Genomic DNA, 23,568 nt, shown 5'->3' on the forward strand with positions numbered 1-23,568 from the left:
GGGGTAATCAAAAGCTGACGCTGACTTAGAGTGCTGTGAAAATTATTTTCACATTATAGAAAAATAGAATGTGAAATATGATGTTGGATTGGTTGGACTTGGACGCCTATGGCCAGAATGCCCCTAAATTGAAACCCTAATCGGAATTGGGAATTCTAACCGTCATATTAAATCCTTAATTTCGGACACTAAATCTAGTGTAAACCCAAACCAAGAGTAAAAATTTCGATTAAATGAGTGAAAAAATATGTTTTTTGGGGAGGTGCTAAACGTTCGGAGAGTGACACGTGGTGTTTCTTTGCTGTGCTCTTTGTGTGAGTGGGCAGGAGTTGGCGCTCATCGCCATCTAGCTCGCTCGGCCGTAGCCATTCTGTTGCTGTCCTCCCCCCGCGCAAGATGACGGAGCTCTTCGCCTAAAGACAACCTCGCCTTCGACTTTACGCCGTGAACGAATCGTTCCGAGCCGAGACGCTCGAAGACCACCGCCACAAACGGGAGGTGGGGGTGCAGGTAAGTGGCGTCCGAAGACGCTGTCCCGTTCCACTTAACAGTCGGTTAGCTTGAGAGAAGAAAAAAAAAAGCGAGCGAAAGGGAAGGGAGGGAGTCGTTTCCTTCAACCGCCATTTTGTGATAACAAGGTGCTCGAAACATAAGCGAGATTGGCGTGGTTTCTCTCTCTTTTTTTTTTAATCAGTTAGAAATATTGAACGCCACTCCGTGGATTCGCATAACGCGTGCATTGGATGAGCGGGGGCGATCCGGTGTGCAGTTAGCGGGGCGAGCTTTAACGTTAACTTGCTTTTGAATGTCGTGCTAACTGCTAACTGCCACACTCGCGAGGCTACGGACGCTCGTTGCTAGCCGGTAGCTTCATTTCCCCTTTGCAGCCTTACTTCAACGTTAGACTCCACGCCGAACAATGCATTTAAATTTTAAAAAAATCTACTCGCTTAGCTACGTCTCCGTGTGTTTAACGCAGTTGTTTTGCTAACTCTTTGCCCCCCCCCCCTTTAGAGTTCACAATGACCAACGAGGAGCCTTTGCCGAAAAAGGTTCGCATATTTTGCCCATGCACTATTAATCAGTTAAAATCAACATAATATTGACTGCCCTTCGTTTCTTCTTCTAGGTTCGCCTAAGTGAATCTGATATGAAGACTTTGACCCGAGAGGAGCTGTGTACTCGGTATATATACATCAATACATCTAAGCATATATGACAGTGAACCCATGTTTATCTTTAAAAGGATTTGTTCGAGTCATCCAACCCAGAGCCAAAAGCAAAAATCATAATTTGACCCTTTTGCTTACTTTGCGCAAGGGCTGAACAATTAACCGCCAAATAGCAGGGGTTCACTGTTTGACAAGTCTGGCGCTGTTGGTTCTTGCATCTCAATGTCACATGTCTCTTCGTTATTAGGTGGAAGCAGCACGAGTCATACGTGCAGGTCCTGGAGGCCAAATATGCCGAGCTTTGTTGTAAGTACACATACTCTCAGTCTCACACATACGTGACCCGTAATGGCAATTCCAAGTGCGTCGTTTTTGGTTGAGGTTTAACTTTGCGATTGCTTTCTTCTCTCGAACGGCCACAGCCAACGACGTAACAGGCCTGAAGGAATCTGAGGAGAAGCTCAAGCAGCAGCAGCAGGACTCTGCCCGCAGAGAGAACATCTTGGTCATGCGGCTTGCCACCAAGGAGCAGGAGTGCACAGTATGTACAAGTTTCTCCTTTCATCGGTGGCAATGGGACCTTTGGAAACCATGAGATGAATGACAGAAATACTAGATAAGCGTTTATTTTCGCAATATGCTTCTTAGCGTTGGCCATTACGTATAGTTGGGTCACGTGTTGTTTCGTGTCAATGTGGATATGGAGATAAATACACTGTAATTAGACTTTAGACGTTATTATTCCGCCAATTATTATTCTTTGTTTTGCACTTCTACTGTTTTTTTTTCATTCGTTATCAAATTCCAACCGCAGTAATTCTTGTTGAAGTAAGACTGGGGATGCTTCCAAATGAACATTTTGGGGCGAAATAGAACACCGAAAATAAGAAATGCTTGGGCAAAAACCGAAGCCGGGGGGGCCTTTTTCCCCGCACGTTGCTTCTTGCTTCTTCTACGTTACAAGCGCTGTATTGCACAGCTGTAAATGATGAAAATGAAAGACAAATGCGTACTATGGCTCTGGATAGTCTCTCTGTTCAGTGTTCTAATGTCTGTGTAATGAAGACCATTCTTAAATGTGAGCTACTGTTTGTTTTGTGGTAAATGTTACATGAAATAATGCTATGTTTATTCTTTTGTTTTGAATTATTGACATTGCAACCAATACAATGAATGACGGCTGTTTAGTTACTGGATTAGGTATTGTGAACATATTTACCCGATAAACCATTTATTGTAATTAAGTGAAATTTCAAAGTCGTTTTACCCGATCGTTTTTCTTTATATCCAGTTTTATAGATTGATAGAAAGCCAACATTAGTCATTTGCAGTTGTGAAATGTCTGACTGCGTTTGAATGCACCACATGCATTGCATGCATAATGGTAAATGGACTTTCATTTATACGGGGTTTTCTATATCTGATTTGTGCTACTGCTGGAGGCGTGTGTTGTGTCATGCAAAGCCCACATTATGTAGACATTTGCAGTTGTGAAATGCCTGACTGGGTTTGAATGCAACACATGCACTGCATACATAGTGACTAGTGCTACCGCCGGAGACTTGTGCTGTATCATGCAAAGCCCACAATATTTAGACAATTGTAGTTGTGTAATGTCTGACTGCATTTGAATGCACCACATGCTCTGCATACATAGCGCTACCACTGGAGACGTGTGCTGTATCATGCAATGAATGACATTTGTAATTGATTTTGGATGAAAAAAGAAGTATTTACAACAGAGTGCTTATGGTTTTCCAAGGAGTCACTATAACGCAATTTCCAACTGGTCCGTGTTCCAATTAATCTCTTGATTTTAAAAGAAAAACATACTACTATTCCACTCATGTTATTAAAAGCCTTAAATTAGCTTTGCTGATACTTGCAGAAACCCTTTTCAAATCTCACCTTCTCTCTGAGGTGCCTTCGAGTTACACCCCTTTGAGAACCACTGCATCAAAGGATTAGCTAAGTGTATGTTTACTGCATTGCTACCCATTTAACCCTTGCAATACTTTATTTTGATCAGGTGGAATATTTATCGTGATCCACTTAGACTTTGCCACCAGAGGAACGCGAAAGCTTTGTATACCAAGACTAGGCTGTGTTGTCATTCCCAACCCTCGCCTTTGAGAAATCATCCGCATTAAGCAATTGTCTCCTTTGCAGCCAAGTAATGTCATTTTATTTCCCCCCGTAGACGCACATCCAGTACCTGAAGCAAGCCCAGCAGCCCAGTGCCGCCCAACTGCGCTCGTCCATGGTGGACCCGGCCATCAACTTGTTTTTCCTCAAAATGAAAGCCGAACTGGAACAGACTAAAGACAAACTGGAGCAGGCTCAAAATGAACTGAGTGCCTGGAAATTTACACCTGATAGGTAAAGACAAGCAAAATAACACCCCCAACCCTCAACCGCCACCTCCCCAATAGAAGTCAAGACTTCTGCACGCCCCCACCACCCTCACTCGCACTGCAGGAACCATGGTGGGGGGAAAACAAACTGACTAAAACCAGACAAACTACTTCCCCAAAAGAAAAAGAAAAAAAATGTTGCTGATTTGCCCTGCGACAGCCGTTTGTCATTAACTTCATATAAAAAAAAAAAAAAAAAAAAAGACAATATGGTCAGGTGAGACTTGTGCGTCCCCCCACCCCCCACCGCTGTCAAAGGGCCTGAAGGAGTCTGGACTGTTCCTGAAGACTGTTTCTTTACCACACGGACATGCCTCTCCGCAATCCTCCCGCCGCCTCTGCTCACAGCAGACAGCTAAAATATTTGAAAGCGCAATTGGAAGCCTTTTAAAGACAATTGTCGTAGCCGTCTAAAACTGTGGAACAGGCCACACCAAGTGTACTGACTTGTGGGACAGTCTAGATACCTTGCAAAAGTAAGACTAGAACTGTGGGCGGAGCCATGTCCACTCACCCCTCGGCCCCTCCTCCCTGCTCATGGTAGTGTGTTTTCCATGTTTTCTGTTTAATTTTGTGACCTGTTTTCCAATCGTCGGTCTCATTCGCGCGCGTCGGAGTCGAGCGGCGCGTTTCCAAGCGCTGAATGTGAAACGCGGCGCTTGACACGCGCGCGCGTCCCATTTGCAAGCTGTCAATGCAAAATGTTCCTTAAGTTGATGACCATGTACCGCCTGTATTCCTCTCTGTTCACTTGGGAGCTCATGAGCCGTCACTCTCTCCCTCCCCGAGTTAACATTTGGCGAGATAAGCTAAAGCACGTTTCGGTTCGAAACGGCACTGCAGACTGATGGTCAGAGGCGTTGTTTTCAGCCGGAACAATCGCTACTACAATGAGGAACTTGTGCCTGTAGCGTCACTTGAGTGAGTGTCTTCATTTACTCGCTGTAAAATCCCCAAAATAACACCTAGTATTTGCCCCCTTAAAAAAAAAAAACATCCCAAATCTAGGCGTTTTACATATGATGCAGGGGGCTTTACCCAAGCAGTAGCTCGGATTTTTAAAGAAGAATAATTCAAATGTATAGTCAATTTCGTACAAGATGTAATTCAATATGCCCCACGTATTGTAATCAAAGCAGAGAAATAACGACAATAGCTTCTTAAAAGTGCAACAAAAGGAATTTTGAATATATGATTGTAAAAATACTTTGACAGACCATAACTAGATTGAAACACCTTGACGGCTTTATTGTTGTACATTGAATTTTTTTCATTGACTTTGATCATTCAGTGACGATAAAAGATACCAAGTAATGTGGAAGTCATGCACAAGAAGAGAAAAATAGGCATTTTTAAAGGAGGGTATTTGGCAGGGGATATTTTTAGGCGGGTGCATGTTATTCACGGGATTTTTACAGTAAATGTCTATCGTGCAAGTTTCAAATTTGATTTTGTACAATCAACAGGACTGTTGTAGCATTGTTGGCTTTTTGATTGTTTGTTGCTCTTTTGTGTTCAAAGCAGTGACCTCACAAAGCAGTTGCCCCCGCCCGCCCGCCCGCCCGAGTCATTTTTGTGCAACGTCAAATTTGCTTCAATTGCATTTTGTTTGTTTTTTTTGTTGATTTGCAATTGAATATGTGGGTGGTTTGACAGGGCCGGATTGCATCATGATCATGTTGAATCCTTCGTGTTATAGAGGTGACTCCCATTCCATCACATTTCATCCAAGTGTTTTTGGTAACGCCAATGAAACTTTGGAATACATATTTTCACTTTCGTCCACTGCAAAAGTGTTTTTCTAACTCATTTCTCTCCGCATTTCTACGTGGATGATTCGATTGTGTTTTGTCACAGGGTCACGAGGGACGGTGCCTTTGTCCGTTCCTTGCCATGTTTTTGTCTCCTGGTTCATCACGTGATGTCAGCCTTGTTTCCCTTGCAGCCAGACGGGGAAGAAGCTGATGGCCAAGTGTCGCATGCTGATCCAGGAAAACCAGGAGCTGGGCAAGCAGCAGTCCCAGGGGCGCATCGCCCAGCTGGAGGCCGAGCTGGCGCTGCAGAAGAAGTACAGCGAGGAACTCAAGAGCAGTCAAGATGGTGAGAACGCCGCCCATCCCCGAACTGGCGACGGAAGGAGAAGGAGAATGCGTTTTCATGTCCTTTGTCCCCCTTAGAGTTGAACGACTTCATCGTCCAGCTGGATGAGGAAGTGGAAGGCATGCAGAGCACCATCCTGGTCCTGCAGCAGCAACTCAAGGACACCCGGCAGCAGCTCAGCCAACCTCCCCAGGGGGCGTCGGCGGGGCCCAGCAGGACGTCGCCGGCCGCCGAGCAACCGGCGGCCCCCTCGGACCCCGCCGGCAAAGACTTGGGCAGGGTGTCCAACGGGCCCAGCAAGGCGCCCCCTTCCCAGAAAGGGCCCGGCCTGTACCGGGAGGTCAGCAGCGCCGACGAAGACTTCGCCATGTCGCCCGTGGCGTCCAGCCCCGGGGAAGCCGAGACCAAACTGTCCAATCACTCTGAGGAGGTGTCGGGGAGTCAGGGCGGGGCCCGGGCGCCGGCCGCTTTGAGCGCGGGCTACGAGAGCGTGGACTCTCCGACGGGCAGCGAGACGTCATTGACTCAGCACTCGAACGACACGGACTCCACCGCCGACCCCCACGAGGACAAGGCTGCTGCCCAGCTCGCCAAGGGCACCAGGACTTCACGGCACGCTCAAAACGGCCTGGACTCCGCCACGAGCGACGGCGCTGTTTTGTAATGTACCCTTTGAAAAAAGAAAAAAAAATACATGGTCTCTTTTTTTGTTTTGTACAGAATACAGAAAAAGATAACAGAAGCATAGTGTGTAATGCAGCACGGCTGTCAGGCATTTTTTTCTTTTCCTGCCCTTTGGCTTCATGTGAAGCACGTTTGAGAACATGGGAAATGGTTCACGCTGGACACAAATGATTGGATATTTGATTTAAAGGAAGAAAAGCCCCAACAATAGTTGTTTCATTCTGCTGTTGATTTGAGTTGGCCACTGACACTCGCTGTTGTAACTCATCAACTTCATGAATTATGCGGCATAAACATCTCACTCACCCAGTTATTGACCTGTCTTCATATTTTTTTTTATTTCAATTTTAAAAATTCATTTTAAAAAAATTAGTTCAAAAGATTCTGTGAGTAGTTTCTAAGGGATGTTCATATTCTGACTTCAGTCGTTTTCATGTACTGACCAAATACCAATAAAGAATTTTAATACTAAGAAAAAGGCCCTTTTTTCTCCTGAACGCTACATTGACATGAAACAATTCCTTTGCTTAAAACAAGCTAGTCAATTTATGATAAATAGTTGTGTTATGCCTCACATTCTATAAAACATTTAGTGTTCCAAAACAATGTCGTTTTCAACATTTCACTTATGAGGCAAGATAACTGTTTGGATCCACAGCAGGAGCAATACCACCGCCGCCACATGCGGTGGCGCTGCTGTGCCATTTCACCGCTGTAACAGCGGTGATGTCAAAACAGGATTTGCTGCGGTCCGCATACAAACATTTGAGGTTTGTCCGAGCACGAAACAGCAGGGTGCAGCCAAGTCAACATGAATAAAGATCCCGTTGTCATCGTTTCTGCCGCGCGGACCCCAATCGGTAAAGTACATACGTTTCACGCAACTGTCATTCATTTAAAAGCGTCTTACTTCCTTATTTCAAGTCTTTTTTTTGTGCTTGAATTGAATGTAACCGCGACTCGGCACCCTCTCGACTTACTATTCTGAAAGCGAGCTCAAAATCTTTTTTTAAAGTATGAAATTATGTCAAACTGTTGTAAATGAAGTATTGCTATTTTTTTTTTTACATCTGAATTAAAAAAAAATCCATTCATAACGTGGTTTGGTGACGTTCGGTCACGCTGTGTTCATATTGGCTGGATCTGAGTGTCCTGTCTTGAGTCGAACGCTGTGATTGGCCAATTTGTCATCCCACGGAAATGCCCCTCATGTGATTGGTTATTGATAACGTGAACACATCGGACCAGGAACTTACATATGTCGAGCATTATTTATGAGACCAAAAAAAAATGTACCGGTAGTTCTAATTATCTTTGTTGTTATTCCCACTAATGCGAAGTAGTTTTCAATGCCACAATCGAATATTTATTGGAATACATTATTTTGTTGTGTCATGACAGCAAATGTTTCACTTTTTTAACCAAAATAATTATTTCATTGATGAAAAAAAGCTTTATATAAATATATATATATATATATATATATATATATATATATATATATATATATATATATATATATATATATATATATATATATCATGATATAATTTTCCCCTTCTGAAAATTTGTGTTTTTTTGTTCTCACCTCGAAGGGTCCTTGAACGGCTCTCTGTCCACGGTGCCTGTGCACGACCTGTGTTCGGCGGTGATTAAGGATGTCCTGAAGCGGGCCGCAGTGGAGCCAGCGGACGTGTCCGAGGTCATCCTGGGCCACGTCCTGACGGCAGGTACCAGCAGTGCCCATGAACAAAACTGACTTTGAACATCCACTGGCTTATATCGCGTTTGCCCCGTGTCACAGGGCACGGGCAGAACCCGGCCCGTCAGGCCAGCGTGGCTGCAGGCATCCCCTACTCGGTCCCGGCTTGGAGCTGCCAAATGGTATGCGGCTCCGGACTGAAAGCTGTGTGTCTTGGGGCTCAGTCCATCCAAACCGGGGAGTCCACCGTGGTGGTGGCAGGTGGCATGGAGAGTATGAGCAGGGTGAGCCTTTCGCATTTATGACCTTATCTAGTTTAAGTTTACGTTGCTTTTTTCTTGCAATTGGTCTTTTGAGACTAGACCAGTCACAAAAAACTATTGTCTACTTTTTTTTTTTTAAGCAAGACCACTCAAAATTGCAATTTTATTTATTTAAAAACTAAACTTTAAATTTTACATTTATTTAATAACCTTCTTCTGCTTATATTTACATTTATGACCATATCTATTGAAGGTTGACATTACTTTACTCTTGCAAATTTGTTTCCTTTTAAGTCAAAAATGAGAATTTTATTGAAATAAAAAAAAAATAAAGATATGCTCTGCTACATTGGTTTTCATTTATGACAATATTTATTCCAGGTTTATCTCGCAATTTTTCTGGATATTTTTCCTCTTAAGTTGGCCCAGACCCACCCCCTAAAATATCGATTTTATGTTTTTGTTAACAAAATAATAAAAGGGGAAATAACAGTGCAAAGACATCAAATGTTTACGTCACAGAGTTTGGTGACTGGTATTTTACCTTACAAATTTTGCAATCTTGTCCCCCCAATATGCATAATTATCATCTTAATCCCCATATTTTGCCTTTTTAGGCTCCTCATACGTTGCACATGCGGGCGGGGTTGAAAATGGGCGACGCCTCCCTGCAGGACTCCATGGTGGCAGACGGGTTGACCGATGCCTTCCACGGCTACCACATGGGCGTCACAGGTGCGCCGGCGCAATACCATTCAAGTCATCCATCTTTTTTTCCGTAGCCGCTTATAAAAGTAGGCGGGGGACACCTTCGAGTTGCTGTCAGCCAATCGCAGGGCGCGCAGAGACGGACAACCATTCACACACAATTTAGTTTGGCCAAAACACCTGGCGTGCATGTTTTTGGAGTGCGGGAGGAAGCCGGAGTACTCGGAGAGATCTCGCACGGGCTCGGGGAGAACGTGCAAACTCCAAACAGGAAAGCTGGAGCGAGGTGGATTTGAACTCTGGTCCCTGAACTGTGAGGCGGACTTGCTAACCACAGTTCCACTTAGCTGTCTTGATTGAAATCATATGCGGTACAAGTTGAAGTTTTTGTGATAAGAAAAAACAAAAACCACCATTCACGACTGTGTGTTTTGTTTTGTTTTTTATCTTAGCGGAGAATGTGGCCAAGCGGTGGGCCATCACTCGAGAGGCGCAGGACGTGTTTGCCGTGCGTTCGCAGAGCAAGGTGGAAGCGGCGCAGAAAGCCGGATACTTCCTTCCCGAGATTGTCCCGGTTGCCGTTCCATCCAGGAAAGGTAAGGAAACCAGCACGTTAATTAACCAATCAAATGGCAGATATGATCTCATTGGAAATCAGCAAGAACAGACTAACTTTTTATTTTGTGTTGTTGTTCAATAACAACATTAAGAAAGTTGAAGGCATTCAGATATTTTCCCCGCCAAAATCGGGCCAAAAATCATCGAAGACAACAGGGAGCTGAAATTTCACCCAAATGGTGACAACATTGCACGACCACTTCGTTATCACGCTACCGGGTGTGTGCATCCCTCGGCTATAATGCTGCCAGAATAATGTGGAACAAAATGACCCCAAAATGGTCTAATTACAAGTCCAAAGTTTATTTGAACTCGTTCAATTCCCAAAAATGCGTTATTAAAAATATAAATTTATATGTATTTTTTACCAGAACTGGGCAATAGCTCAAAATCATTCCAAAAATGTTGTTTTTAAAAAGCGACCATTTGAAAAAATTTCTAAGTCGCGGACTCCATGTTTTGCACAGGTTTTGAATCCAGTTTGCAGTAGTTCTTAACTACTTATACGAAAAGCTATGAATGAGTTTGTTAAAATTCCGTTTCTTTCAAATTAAAAACAATAACAATAAAATAATAAAAAATAAAATGCATAGTAAATCAAACGTTAACTGTTTTTCAAAGTAATTTCGGTCAGTTGGAAATTGTATTTATTGTGTATTGTGTGCATTTATTTTCCCCTGCATTCAACAAATTCACCAAACACTAAAATAAAAGCTGACAAAGCTGCTCAATGCAAACTATTTTTTATTTTTTATTTTTCAGGCACGGTGGAAGTGAAGTCGGACGAGTACCCTCGACACGGCAGCCATCTTGAAAGCATGTCCAAACTCAAGCCGTGCTTCGTGAAGGACGCCGGCGGCAGCGTTACCGCCGGCAACGCCTCAGGTGAGCGCCACCTTCAAGCGGCGGCCTCAAAGCCGGGGCAAATTTCGAAAAGCTTCCCACGCCGCAGGCATTAACGACGGCGCCGCCGCCGTCGTGCTCATGAGCCAATCGGAAGCCTCCGGGCGGGGCCTGCGGCCCATGGCCCGGATCGTGTCCTGGGCTCAAGCCGGGATCGACCCGGCCGTCATGGGAACCGGGCCCATACCCGCCATCAGGAAAGCGGTGAGAATTCAAACTGACGCTCGCAATCCCCGCTTTTCTTTTTCACTTATTAGACTCTTTCAATGCCAAAACCGACTTCAAAACGTATGCAAATTTGCGTGTGTATATAGAATTATATGTATGTTTGCATGTACTGTGTTTCTAAATATATCAATATAATATTATAATATCAAAATTGTGTGTATACATTTATATGTAAATATATATGTGTGTACATACTGTATAAATAAATTGAACAGTAAGGATAATAAGGAAGTTCATCAAAATATTCTTTTTTATATTTATGGAGAGACTGATAAATATATTTTAACAGAAAAAGTCCAAAAGAAAGCACAACATGAAAAAAAATCATGTATACTGTATATATAAAATGAAAATCATGTGTATACATTTATATGTAAATATGTATGTATGCATGTGTGTATACATAATTTACTGTATAAATAAATTGAACAGTAAGGATGGTAAGGAAGTTCATCAAAATATTCTTTTTTATATTTATGGAGAGACTGATAAATATACTTTAAAAGAAAAAGTCCAAAAGAAAGCACAACATGAAAAAAATCATGTATACTGTATATATAAAATAAATATCGTGCGTACATACAGTATATTACATGTATGTGTTTTTATACAGGCATGCAAACCGAAGAACTATTCTAAGGCCGCCCTATCGTGTTGGAACGTTTTTCTCGATGTAGGTTGCGAAAGCCGGGTGGCAAACGGAGCAGGTGGATCTGTTTGAGATCAACGAGGCCTTTGCCGCGCAGTCCTTGGCCGTGATCCAAGAGCTTGGACTAAAAGAAGAAAAGGTACCGTTCAAGAACCTTTCTCTATTTGTTTGGATTTTGCGCGAGCACGGAAGGTATCCCCCCCCCCCCCCCCCCCCCCCCCCCCCCCCCCCCCCCCCCCCCCCCCCCCTCCCGCTTCAGGTGAACGTGAACGGCGGCGCCATCTCGCTGGGCCATCCCATCGGCATGTCGGGCTGCCGCGTTCTGGTCACGCTGCTGCACGCGCTCCGGAGGACGGGCGGCAAGACGGGCGTGGCGGCCCTGTGCATCGGAGGAGGGATGGGCATCGCCGTGTGTGTGGAGAGCCTCTGATGTGGCCTTCCTCCACAAGGGGGCCCCGCGTGGAAAAAAATCATCTGTCGGGTGTAGTTATTAACGTTGACAAATGGGACATGTTCTTTAAAAGGGACTGCTTCAATGCTTGTCATTTCAATGGGGGTTGATTGCCTGGGGCAAAATTGTTCAATCTGCGATTTCTCATATTCAGTCATAAATCAATTACTTTGATTTACGCTTTTTCCAGATGTACAAATGTACTTTCACAACCATGTAATTATGTACATGTAGAGTAAGGTTGTTGTTTTTTTTGAAACAATAGACCATGGGTGGTCAGGCTTTAAAGTGAAAAAATAATTTATAAAAAGGCATTTTTGGTGTATTAAAAAAAGAAGCATGTATAGTAAGGCTTTTTATGTGCAAAAATATGACCATACGGATTTATTTTTATTTTTGCAAAAATGACAAACATTTATTGTAATCTTTTTTCTTGAAAAAAACAACCATGAATAGTAAGGCTTTTATGCGCAAAAAAAACAACCATGTATAGTAAGGCTTTTTTTGGGATAAAAACATTCAGATGAAAAGTTTTTTCTTGCAATAAAATGACCATCTATAGTAAGCCTTTATATGCAAAAAAAACCTCAACCGTGTATAGTAAGGCTTTTTGTGCAAAAGATGTGTTAAGTACTGTACTGTCATGTTATATACATGGTCATTTTTTTAGGCTTTAACTTATTTTTTGCACAAAAATTTATAGCCTGTTTTTTAGGGGGAAAAAAACATTCATGTATAGTGAGATTTTTTTTGCTAAAAAAAAATACCATGTATAATTATTAAAAAAAATGAGTAAAGCCTTTTTGTAAAAAAAAAAAAAAAAAAATCCATGAATAATAATGCTTTTTTTGTGTGGAAGAGAGAACCATGTGTTGTGAGGCTTCTTTTAAGGAAAAAAGACTATGTATCGTAAATGAATGGTAAAAATCTATGTAGGAAACATGAAATAAACTGAAGCAAAATGAAGTCTATTACAAATCATTTATTGACATAAGACATAACTCCTCCATATTAATCCAAACGTCTTTCACATAGAGAACGATCAGCTAGTGTGAAATGTTTTTGTAGGGGGCGGGCATCATACGCGTGTGCGGCTGAGGTCAGGATTCCTTCAAGGTCCAGAAAATAAGAGCTCGTGGAAGGGGGGCGGGGTTAACAAATGAGCCATCAATTTTGAGGGCTAATTGAAATAGTTAAAAATGGCGGTATGTGACACCATCCTGACAACAAGAGATCCCAATACATTTTACATCGTGGGAGGGATTTTCCATTGGGGGCAACGTTCGCCAAAAGATTGGCCACACACACACAACAAACACACACATCTCACACACAAAGTGGATGCAATTCAGTTTCTAGTAAACGCGGCCATGTTTGATTGAAAACGTGATGAGGTTCAGGTCAGAAAACATTTTTGGTCATTTGCCAGTTTCCATACAATGTTTTTCTCACACACACACACACACAGAACCTGACCTTCATAGTAGAAACTCACGGTGTTTGCATCAAGCAATGGAAAAGTATTGGTAAGAAAAGGAAAAACATATATACACTCAACACACTGAGCTTCTTGATTAAAAAAAAAAAAAAAATAGTGGAAAAACAACTTACAGATTAGTTAAGTCGTTTGATCCTAAGGTGTCCAATCACAGTTTAAGACAGGAACGGACGCAGTGATAAGCCACCAGGTGGCCTTGTGTATTCGCAAGAGTGTGTGTGTGTGCGTGTGTGCGTGTTACGCTGGAGTCAGCAGCCCCTGAGCCCATGTGGTGATGGCCGAGGTGGTATGCTGAAGCAGCTGCCACGTCGAGTTGGTCAAGGACAAGGCGTGGCCTCTCAAACACGATATCGACACTTCACCGCTGCGACACACACAATGACATAACACCTCATTTATTCAATTTGGCGTCGGCTTATCACCAGGCTTAAGACGAGACACAAATGCGACAAGATGGAGTCCGCGGGAAGAGACGAGACGACATTTCTGCAGGATTTGGAACGGTGCTCAATTCAGTTATATCCACAGAAAAGATCGTTCTCAGGCTGCTAGCTAGCAGCTAATTGATGCTAGCTGCTAATTGATGTTCTAGACACTACACAGGCACCATATAAGAAATAAAAATAAAGATCTTGTGCCGCGCAGGTATAATAAAAAAACAAAAATCCCGCAGCGCGATCAATAAAAGTTAGGAAGGAAGTAGGTACTGACTTGCAGGAGTCTTGAAGGTCGCGCCATGCTAGCTGTAGCAGTTCAATTAAGTACGCCAGCACTGGCAGGATGTAGTTTTGGTGGATGAAGAGGAGCAGGGATTTCACATAAGCCAAAAACTCGCAAACACTGTCAGGCGTGTTTGTCTTCACCTGCGCACAAAATGAACATTATTTCCACATTCCAAGGTTGGAAAAGTAACGTTTTGCATTGGCAAGACGGCGCCTCACCCATTCTATGAGCAGCGGGCTATTTTCTTTGATCCACGCCACGAGACGCTGGCTTTTTTCAGACATGACGAGGGCTGCCGTTTTGCTTTTCTCCAGGCCTTGTTGGAACACCGGTTCCAGAACCCGCATACTCTCAGAGTAATAATATGGCATGTTTGTTTCCAGCCAGCTAAACAAACAAAACAGACATAAAAGTAAGTATTTTAAAAAAAGATCACGAATAACATCGTATGTTTCCTCCCAATGCATTTCAATGGGTGTCCATTGTATGCGGATTTTCACTATTTACAGGCTAGCCCGATACCTATAAATAACTCGCAAATAACAGTATATTCATGGTTTAAGAAAAAAAAGAGGACATTCAAATCCCGGGTACTTTGTTGCAATTCTTTCCAAGCATTTGGGTAAGGAAAGGTCTAAAAACGGCGTCAAAATAATCATTTATTTTAGGCAATAGGATGTACGATATGTATAATGATTTATGTGTAGTAAATAATGATACAGATTTTACTTGTACACAATAGCTGCTAAAATCATCTGCAACTATCAACTATTTGGCTGATGTTTAGGGGGCCATAATTCACTTTCTTATTATGAACAAGTCTGCCAATTAAATGGTGGGGCTCTAGATTTGAACAAAACGAGTGAAGAGCATGGCATGAGTGAGGTGCTACCTGAAACCTTGTTTGGAGTAGATGTTGATTTTGCTCCACGCCTGTTCAGAAACGGCCATCACGCCCGAGCTGCGGAGATGTTTGGCAGTGACTGAATCTGCAACACACCAGCATACCGTTTTCCAAGAAAGAGCAAATAAATTGGAACATCAAGGAAGTTATCACTAAAGGATGTACAAGGTCATTTTTGTACCCTTTATTCTATATTTAATTTCCTGTACGTATGTGCATTGTCATTACTAACACAACTCTACAGCAGACAAACCATAAAAAAAAAATAAGGATGCAACACACTCCATCTTCAATCTTTCTAGAAGATGCTGAGATATTGCTACAAATGTAGCTCCAAAGTTTCGTAATAACATGGACATAGGCACTGTTTTTTTCCCTTTAAATCAATATTTTTTTTCCTGCTGGTTAGGACGTTTATGTGGCTGAAAAATGCTTACTGGATAAGATTATTCAACAATCAAATGTCACACTTCAACTGGTTGAACATGCACGGGAACAACTCGTCATACCGGCGAAGGAACCGTGAGATCGGATGTCCTGAACGACGAAACCGGCGACAAACACTAACAAGACCAGGAGCAGCTTGGACCAGGGGAAGCCCTTTCCACGCATCTTCACTTGGAGACTCTGGGAGCAAACACGTCATCCCTTCAATCCCTTTCGCGTTTTCAGCGAAACGACAAAAAAAACAAAACAAACTTGAACATGCGACCGACCTGACACAGGTGATTGCAGTCGTTGAGGTCCTGAGACTGGGTGTTTGCTTTCATTTCTTCGTTGGTCACTTTGAAAGACTGAATTGTTTCTTCAAGATTCTTCCTCAGCTAAACGGGGGGAAAAAAAAAAAAAAAAGATGAGTCTTTATCCGCCAGAAATGCAGATATGATATAGATGTTCTATTAGTATACCTTTAGGGGTAGGTTATTCCAGCAGCGCAACAAATGATTGAGCAGAAGACTAAGGTGCAAGATACAGGAGTCAGCCATTTGAGATGTTCCCTTAAAGATGAAATGGCATGGCAACAACTCACCTGGACTGAGCTAAGTGTTTGGTGTAGAGTTGCCTCCACACCCCCAAACTCTGAGGATCCACGCACAAACACTCCGTCATGCTGCCGAGCAACTGAAAAAGGGAGGGAGAAGCCGCCGTGAATATTCGGCAGCTTTCGCGGGGAGCGCTTTCCTCATCACCTCTTTCTTCATTTCCGGCGGGCAGTGCGGCGTGGCCCTCGACAGAAACGACGGCAGGAAGGTGTGTAAGGTGCTCTCGGGTTTGGCCCCGAAGGCCAAGGCCTTCAGGCGGGGGTAAAGGCGCCTCAGCTGCCCTTGCAGACTGCAACGCAGGCGCAAACGCTCAAAAAGGCAAAACTCAAGACTCCGCCCGCGGTTGGCACGGAAACGCGACCGGGCTTGCCGTCGGCCCGACAATAAAGGAGGGATACGGTAAAAGAACAAATGTATTTGGACACGTTCAAAACACATTTGACGGTTAAAAAGAGCCGTTGGTAAATAAAGTCCGGGTATTGAATTTCAGGACCGCAAAGACGTATAAACGCGCGTTGGGGATTAAATTATTTCAGAGTCCATTTGCTGCACTGCCAATTTGAAATACAGTCTTCTTTTTGAATAAAGGGATTTTTATTATTAGTCGAAGCCCCAAAACGCGATGGCTGACATTTACCTGGCCGGCAAGGCGTTCTTGGGCATGAAGGCGAAATCCAGCAGGGGAAAGAACTCTTTCGGACCCATGATGCCAAATCCTTTCGTCAGGTTCGAATGGAGGCTGGGAAAAGCGTGCCAACATGTCATCATCACAGTTATTCACTGCATACCCGTCAACAATAAGTCATTGAAATTGGACTCACTGGAGGAGCCTCTCCAGATAGGCGATGGCATACGAGGACAGCGACTTGACTCCCAGCACGGGAAGCATGATACCCAGCCACACTGAAAAACAACGTTATCGGCGCGCCGTTTTTTTTTTTTTTTTTTACTCTCGTCTCATCCCGAGAGCGTTACGAATTTCCGCGCCGTCATCCGGCAACTGTTGGGCCACGCAAAGCACCAAGGCGCACTTTTGCTTGACTAACCTCTCGCTCTAGTTCGGCAAATGATCGCCAAACCAGGAGAGAGGCGAGTGCCTCCGCGCCATTGGTGCATTGCTGGGACCATCTAGTTTGGAGCGAGGCGGGTATGGAGGCGTACCTCTTAGTCCCTGGCTCAGGTCGTAAAAACCTGCCTGGCCCAGAGCCCACATGATGGTTAAACACTTCATTGGCTGATTCTGCACCGACCGCAGCAACTCCAAATACTGAGGGAGGAGGAGGGAAAATGTTTGCTTGTCATATTATTATTGCGGAGCGATCGCAAATCAAGTCTCGCCTTGCTAAACCCGTAAAGAAAAAAATAACAGCGGGTATAACATGAGGACTAGCAGCGGCACATTGCTTGCATAAATGAGATCTGTTTATGCATCACATGGTAGGCTCTCCTCTGCTGGCTTCTCATGATCAGCGGCAAAATGTTGTCTCAAATGTATTTGTGGGATTTGGAATTTATTTTCAGCTTCTCATATTTCAGCAGCATGACCAAGACCAAGAATGGATTCATCTATATTTTTATGTCATCTCTTTAGCGACATTTATTTGGCAGTCACTCGTTAAATCCCAAAGACCTATTTTTACTTTTTTTTTTTTTAAAGTCTACAGCATTCAATTCATTTTCTATTGTTTCTTTTCAACTTCAAGTGTTTGATCAAAGGAGGATCTAAAATGTTTGTTAACTGAATCAAGTACTAAAGTAATCAATTAGTTTCAATACTAAGGTACTTAAGTACATAACTACCAAGGTAATCAATTACTTTAGGAACTAAAAAAATAAGTCCTATTTACATCGTAAGTGAATTATTATTTTAGTACCTAAAGTAACTGAATACTTAGGTACTTAATTAAGCAAAGTAATGAATTACTTCAGGCTGAAGTACTGAAGTAATCATTTACTTTAGTGGTCAAATATATAGATCCTAAGGTAATTAATTACTCCCTGAATTTAGTACCTACATAATTACTTTAGTGTTGTAAAATTTATAAAGAGGCTCACAAGTAGGAGCCGCCTCCAAACATTTGCTAAACTGAACTTAACTGTGATTTTCACCCATTTTGCATATTTTAATACTCCCAACAGTAGGGTCTGCTTTAACAATTATTCTGGTGTCGTTTTATCTATCAAAGGGTTAAATTTAACATCACATTATTTAACATCACATATATTAGAAGAGCAGTGTGCATACACTTGTTCTTCATCCTGTGTGGGCCTCTAACCTTGAGGGAAAAAAACAAAAGGGCTAGACTGCTTTACACTCATTGACTCACCAAAGGCAAGTTCTGAGTTGCCAGTTTGGGTTTGTCTTGCAAAACTGCTTGGATGCAAACTCTGTATCCGTGCAGGGGCTCGCCTGGAAACAAAAGTGAGAAAAAAAAAAAAAAAATCACTGAAATGTCGAGTTGAAACGATTCCAGTCAATTACGATTGTTACATACAGTCAAATTTTTGCTCATTTGTGTACAACAGACGTCGAGTGTGTCATCTTTGTTATTATTTGATCAATTTACACTTAACCTACCCGAATGCCTCTCCAGTTCACGCAGCATAGTGTAAAGACAGTGGTCAAAGAAATCCGGCAAGGAGTCACTGCAACTGCCAAGAATATTCTTGATGACGACCTTCAGCTCCTTGCTCGTAAGACAGTATGGGTAGTCTGTTGACACAATGTGCAGCTGCTTGAAACAACTATCAGGGGAAAAAAAAAAATCTGTACTTTGTCGTAATTCACAGATACTTTGTAATCACGAATTTGTTTTAGTGCCAATTGGTCAGCTGGACCACACACAAAAGGATTTTAGGATGGCAAAAAAATCCGGTGTATTTAGGGGATGTTCAACTAGCTGATATCAAACTTTCAAATACATTTTTGTAGCATTGTCCATGTCTGGATTTCTATTATTATTATTACTCAAGCGAAACCAACAATTTTCCCCCTTGGAGGGGAAGTCAACCCCAAAAGTTTTATTTTGCACGGCTCTTCTGTTTTCTTGAGTTTGGTCATGTGACACGCGAGTTGAGCGTGATCGGCCATTACCTGAGCAACCGCAATTTCATTTTTACTCCAAAGGAAAAGGCAAAATGGCCGTCCGCAGAGATATATTAAAACAGGTGTCTAATTCATGTCGCACAAAAGCAATATTAACATTCCTGTTATGTTTGTTTGCAAGGAACAGTCCTGAGTTACTTTGACCTGGGGTGTATTTAGTCAAGCACAAGCCCGAAATGTGTGTAATCCAAAGTCAGCATTTTATTTTAACCAGTTCTTTAATGTTCACTTATCAGCAACAGCAACTTTGAGTCAATATAACTGGTAGGTGTGTTTAATTTTCCAAAAGTGTCAAAAACTGTTTTTTTGTGTGAAAACAAACGCACAAACAGAGCAATTTATGGATTTGTATGACATTAATTTCTCCGGAATAGAAATAACATGAATCGAGGTCATGAGTAATAAAAGTTTCAGAACATTTTTTGTGTATAATCATGCTAACTAACAAATCTTGTGATTCCATTTTTATCTCCTTCAGAAGGGCGCTTTTTATTTATTATTTAGCTTATCCATCAAGAAACCTGCTACATTTTTTAGAAAATTCAAAAAGCGTTTTCACAAAAACGCTTTCTGAAAAATGGAAACGAAGGTCATTTTTTAAATTCGATATGTTGATTATGGACAATCCAATCAGAGAATTTGCACTGCAAATCTACAAAGAACATTTACTTGAAAAGTCAAATGGGTCAGTTTGACCCACAAAATAACAGGAGGCTTAATCCGAACAAAAACATTTGTGTTGACTTCCCCTTTCAGTAAACATGCAGAAAAAGCACACACACCATGAGCGTAGCTGCTGAGGGTCGGCTCGACCACTGGCGCAGTCAGCTTGAGGTTGAGGTATCCCGCCAGGTCTTTGGCCCACACCGACGGGTTTTTGGGGAACATGGACTGACTCTTGGCCAACTGTTCTTTCAGATCGGCTATATCCAGCTGACGGCGGACACCGGGAGACATGAAGAGCACACGTCAAACAAAGGAGCATTGAGCAAAAGCTAGACTGGGCTTCGGCATGTGATCGTGTGCCTCACAGCGCCTCATGCGCGACAGCTTTTTTTTTTCTTCTGGTAAATGATATGAAAATCATCTACAAAGGTCCACATGATCAAAGCATATCTTAAGACGGTGGATAAATCCTCCGCCATTTAAAGTTGTTAATTCACTCACCTCTTTGAAGGCCTCTTGCAGAGTCTTGTGAGCGGGATGGCTAGGTGCACTTTTGGGGGACATCTTCTTCGACGGTTTCGTCGAAGAGGGCTTCTTATTTTGAGGCTGGCTCGGCGGAACCTGCTCCTTGTTCTGCTTCTTTGAGATCTTCTCAAAGGTGTCAAACAAAGTGCTTGACATCACTGACGGTTCTGAGGGAAACCAACAAGGCAGCGGTGATCGGATCCCCGCACGTATAGCAGTCAACACCCTCGACTACAACTTTGTCCCACTGTGGTATTTTGTCATGAAGGAATTGCAGCACTGCCCCTTTTTGCACCCTCCCCTCATAGCGCAGCTTTCGCAATGATTTGACATTATTCATATTATGTATATCCTTTCAGACTTGTGTTGAGTCAAATAAGACGTTTGCGAACATCTACTTTAACTTTGAAGGCAATTAACATTTTTGCCAACATAATGAACCAAACTAGCAAACAAATCATGAGTGCATTTTCAGCAGTTAACTTGAAATAGAGATGGAAATTAAAACGTTTATATAAGTTTATATTTATATAGTGAGAAACGCAATTTTGATTCCTTTGTATGTTAAGCACATGAGAAGAAATTGACAATAAACTCGACTTTGAAAAAATCCAACAGCAGAAAAGCACTGCATAGGCTTCCCCGGCTTTTAAATAGTTGACAGTTTGATATCCCCCAAAAACCATAATGCAAAAGGCAGCCCAAATTACACCACTGAGGGCATATTACATAAATACACCACAGAATACACTTTCCAGTGGGCAAACATTTCCACTTTTGCAACAAATTATTGAAATAAATGGATATTTCCTCCATATTCAAATTTGTCAGGCACCCATTTGTCCATCACGCAAACACCATTTTAAGTTTACAGAGGTTAATGGGAAACAAGCTATATCACGCAGTCCTGCCCACTATCTTGAGAGGTGGCGTTGACGGGGGGGGGGGGGGGGGGGGGTCACCAGTTTGCTGATCATGCAACTACAGCACATTGCTTAGAAACAAGAATCTATACTTAGTGAGTGTGTGATGCAATGAAATGATGCAACAAATGTAAAACAGGTGCTTCTTTCCCCCGCAGCATTGACAAAACAAACATACAGTCCAGTTTAGTGTTGACGATATCACTAGTGCATGCATAGTTGACTCAACAAGCATCCTCTGAAAATAATTAGATCGCACTCGCTGTAATTTTTTAAAACTTCTAGGCATGCATGGAGGACGAGGAGGCGGTCTTTGTATTAAAAAAAGCTTACAAGTGAGAGGGCACTGTGACTTGTTCATAAAAAAACAAACAAAAGAATGTTAATGTATTTACTAGAGGACGCACCCTTCATTTTGGGGTCAAATTCTGGTACTTCTTACAGTGTAATGGCTGCACAAACAGTTCATCAACAATGTAAAATCTATATCAAAACAGAATAAATCTCATCTTCATCAATCCGCATTTTGGCTTTAATTTTTTGGGGGGGAAAAAAGTGTTTCTTACCATACAGTATTTGGGGAAAACGGTTTTATTATTTACTTGCACTAAACACTTTACATATTTCGTAAATGTGCCAAATATTCAATAATTCAGTTAGAAATAGATTGTGATGTGAAAAAAATTGAGCTATCGCTTAAATACCATGACACCTTGATATTTTTGATCAAGATTACTACCGGCCTGCGCCTTGAGCACACATTAAAGCGTTTTAGAAATAAAATTGAGTATACTTTCTTTAAACTTTGTCTCATTGATTAAACGGCAACACTGTTGTTAAATGATGTCATTTTTGTAAGACCTGCCATGTCATGTTCACAAATAGATGTGTGCAGCCCAAATTCTAAAATTCTGTGCTCCACCCGGTTAGAGCCGTTGGCGATAATTAGCAAGATACTATTTGTGTATGCGTGTTGCCCAAAAAAATAAATATAAAAAAAATGACAAGACAAATATCGTCATGCTTACCAGATGCAAACTTGCAATGATGACGTTGCCTCTGTTGACACATCTAACTCGCTAACCGCAGAGTCGAGACGCGAAGCAATCATCTCATACATTTAGAAATTAAAGAAAAGCCTTTGAGTGCCAACTAGAGTCAAATATTCGCGAAGGAAATCAACATGGCATTAATAAGAGGAAGTACCGAAAGATGCTAAGCTAGCTAGTTAGCTTGCTATCTAGCTAGCTAATTATTTCGCTATCGCGCTAGTTAATTATTTTGGCCCGCGTAGAATATTAACAGCACATGTCATCTTTAATTCCGTTTTCGGTTGTTCAAATATAATGATGAAAATGACTGCACACGTCGCTCCGGGTTTCAATTTGAGCTGACTATGCAGTGACGAACTTAAAAGGACCACAGTGGGACGCGTTCACTTACGTCTGGACGGCAGGTTGGACTCCCCGAGAGCTTTCCTGTTCCCCGAGTTGCCTTTCTTTTCCGCTGAGCTTTTACCACCTCCCGAGCTACCTTTCTTGCCTTTCCTCACCACTTCCCATTTGCCGACGGCACCATTACTCGACGCCATGCTTCCAGTTTGGTCCTGCACAGTCCGTCACTGAAAGGAAGAGACCGGGAACTGCGAGGATCTGCGGTCATATGAACGTCAACGTGCCACGTCGCTTTACGCGCGTGACGTCACTACGTCGACGTCGTATCTTCTATGACGTCCCTCATTCATTGCGAAGCCTTTTCTTTATATATCTTTGTGGCCCGGATGTGTATTGCAATCTTTACATTTTGATTGTTTGTTCTACTGACATCATATTATTTTACTGGTATCATATTTTTAGTATTCAAATAAAGGCTCGTCAAGACCATTTTTTTTAAGTTTACTTACAAATTTTCAGCAGTAAAATCAGTAGTATTTTTACATCATTAAGTAATCAATCACGGACATTAATTCATCTTACGAGTGAATGTCACAAGACCAAGCCCAAAATAGTGAAGGGCATGTGATGTGTTTTCAAATTGGCAGCAAGTTATCAAATGATAGAAAATGGCTAGAGCAGTATCCGTTTTAAAAATAGTAACAATACTTTGTATAGCTTTTGAAATCTTGTGTTGTAAACGCTAAAGTGGGACCTAAAAATATCAATGAAAATTCCATCTTCAGGGCATAACCTTTAAACATTTTTTTTTCTTCCAACTTTTTGTACTAACACAATTTTGTTTAAAGCTTCAGCAATAACAAAATACATTTAATTGCCATCCGGTGTTTGATT

The 23,568-nt window shown here is 42.2% G+C and overlaps 3 protein-coding genes across 4 annotated transcripts; 2 read left to right on the top strand and 1 right to left on the bottom strand.

The window, feature by feature from the left end:
* The first annotated feature begins 316 nt into the window (after positions 1-316).
* wtap (WT1 associated protein) lies at positions 317-6,842 on the top strand. The gene is made up of 8 exons (XM_088403836.1): positions 317-510; positions 1,015-1,052; positions 1,130-1,185; positions 1,420-1,478; positions 1,595-1,713; positions 3,373-3,551; positions 5,532-5,686; positions 5,764-6,842. The coding sequence occupies exons 2-8, from the start codon at positions 1,023-1,025 to the stop codon at positions 6,348-6,350; spliced, it is 1,185 nt and encodes a 394-aa protein (XP_088259962.1). The 5' UTR covers positions 317-510; positions 1,015-1,022; the 3' UTR covers positions 6,351-6,842.
* A 246-nt stretch (positions 6,843-7,088) lies between these two features.
* Positions 7,089-12,858, top strand: acat2 (acetyl-CoA acetyltransferase 2). Its single transcript, XM_088403381.1, has 9 exons — positions 7,089-7,230; positions 7,966-8,100; positions 8,175-8,356; positions 8,953-9,070; positions 9,496-9,639; positions 10,424-10,546; positions 10,614-10,768; positions 11,470-11,580; positions 11,701-12,858. The coding sequence occupies exons 1-9, from the start codon at positions 7,182-7,184 to the stop codon at positions 11,869-11,871; spliced, it is 1,188 nt and encodes a 395-aa protein (XP_088259507.1). The 5' UTR covers positions 7,089-7,181; the 3' UTR covers positions 11,872-12,858.
* Positions 12,855-22,951, bottom strand: tmem214 (transmembrane protein 214). 2 transcript variants are annotated; one of them, XM_088403379.1, is made up of 17 exons: positions 22,724-22,951; positions 20,334-20,524; positions 19,949-20,099; positions 18,639-18,773; positions 18,388-18,470; positions 17,222-17,327; positions 16,882-16,963; positions 16,698-16,799; positions 16,208-16,349; positions 16,048-16,139; positions 15,926-15,974; positions 15,734-15,841; positions 15,527-15,644; positions 15,006-15,102; positions 14,332-14,500; positions 14,102-14,253; positions 12,855-13,754 (listed from the first exon to the last, which is right to left on the bottom strand). In XM_088403379.1, the coding sequence occupies exons 1-17, from the start codon at positions 22,869-22,871 to the stop codon at positions 13,628-13,630; spliced, it is 2,052 nt and encodes a 683-aa protein (XP_088259505.1). In that variant the 5' UTR covers positions 22,872-22,951; the 3' UTR covers positions 12,855-13,627. The 2 variants fall into 2 exon arrangements, with proteins under 2 accessions (XP_088259505.1, XP_088259506.1); XM_088403380.1 differs by lacking the exon at positions 22,724-22,951 and adding an exon at positions 22,309-22,456.
* Between the last annotated feature and the right edge of the window lie 617 nt (positions 22,952-23,568).

This window comes from Hippichthys cyanospilos, chromosome 20, assembly GCF_059441005.1.
Source record: "Hippichthys cyanospilos isolate Australia breed blue-spotted pipefish chromosome 20, RoL_Hcya_1.0, whole genome shotgun sequence".
Taxonomy (NCBI): domain Eukaryota; kingdom Metazoa; phylum Chordata; class Actinopteri; order Syngnathiformes; family Syngnathidae; genus Hippichthys; species Hippichthys cyanospilos.

Bases quoted from the DNA above. Each gene is read 5' to 3' on its own strand.
- wtap (XM_088403836.1), top strand. From the start codon at position 1,023: ATGACCAACGAGGAGCCTTTGCCGAAAAAG. The intron at 1,053-1,129 runs GTTCGCATATTT...TTCTTCTTCTAG, and splicing joins AGGAGCCTTTGCCGAAAAAG to GTTCGCCTAAGTGAATCTGA. The intron at 1,186-1,419 runs GTATATATACAT...CTTCGTTATTAG, and splicing joins CGAGAGGAGCTGTGTACTCG to GTGGAAGCAGCACGAGTCAT.
- acat2 (XM_088403381.1), top strand. From the start codon at position 7,182: ATGAATAAAGATCCCGTTGTCATCGTTTCTGCCGCGCGGACCCCAATC. The intron at 7,231-7,965 runs GTAAAGTACATA...CTCACCTCGAAG, and splicing joins TGCCGCGCGGACCCCAATCG to GGTCCTTGAACGGCTCTCTG. The intron at 10,769-11,469 runs GTGAGAATTCAA...TTCTCGATGTAG, and splicing joins TACCCGCCATCAGGAAAGCG to GTTGCGAAAGCCGGGTGGCA.
- tmem214 (XM_088403379.1), bottom strand. From the start codon at position 22,871: ATGGCGTCGAGTAATGGTGCCGTCGGCAAATGGGAAGTGGTGAGGAAA. The intron at 20,100-20,333 runs GTGAGTGAATTA...GTCCGCCGTCAG, and splicing joins TGCAAGAGGCCTTCAAAGAG to CTGGATATAGCCGATCTGAA. The intron at 16,350-16,697 runs GTAAATGTCAGC...CCTGCGTTGCAG, and splicing joins AAGAACGCCTTGCCGGCCAG to TCTGCAAGGGCAGCTGAGGC.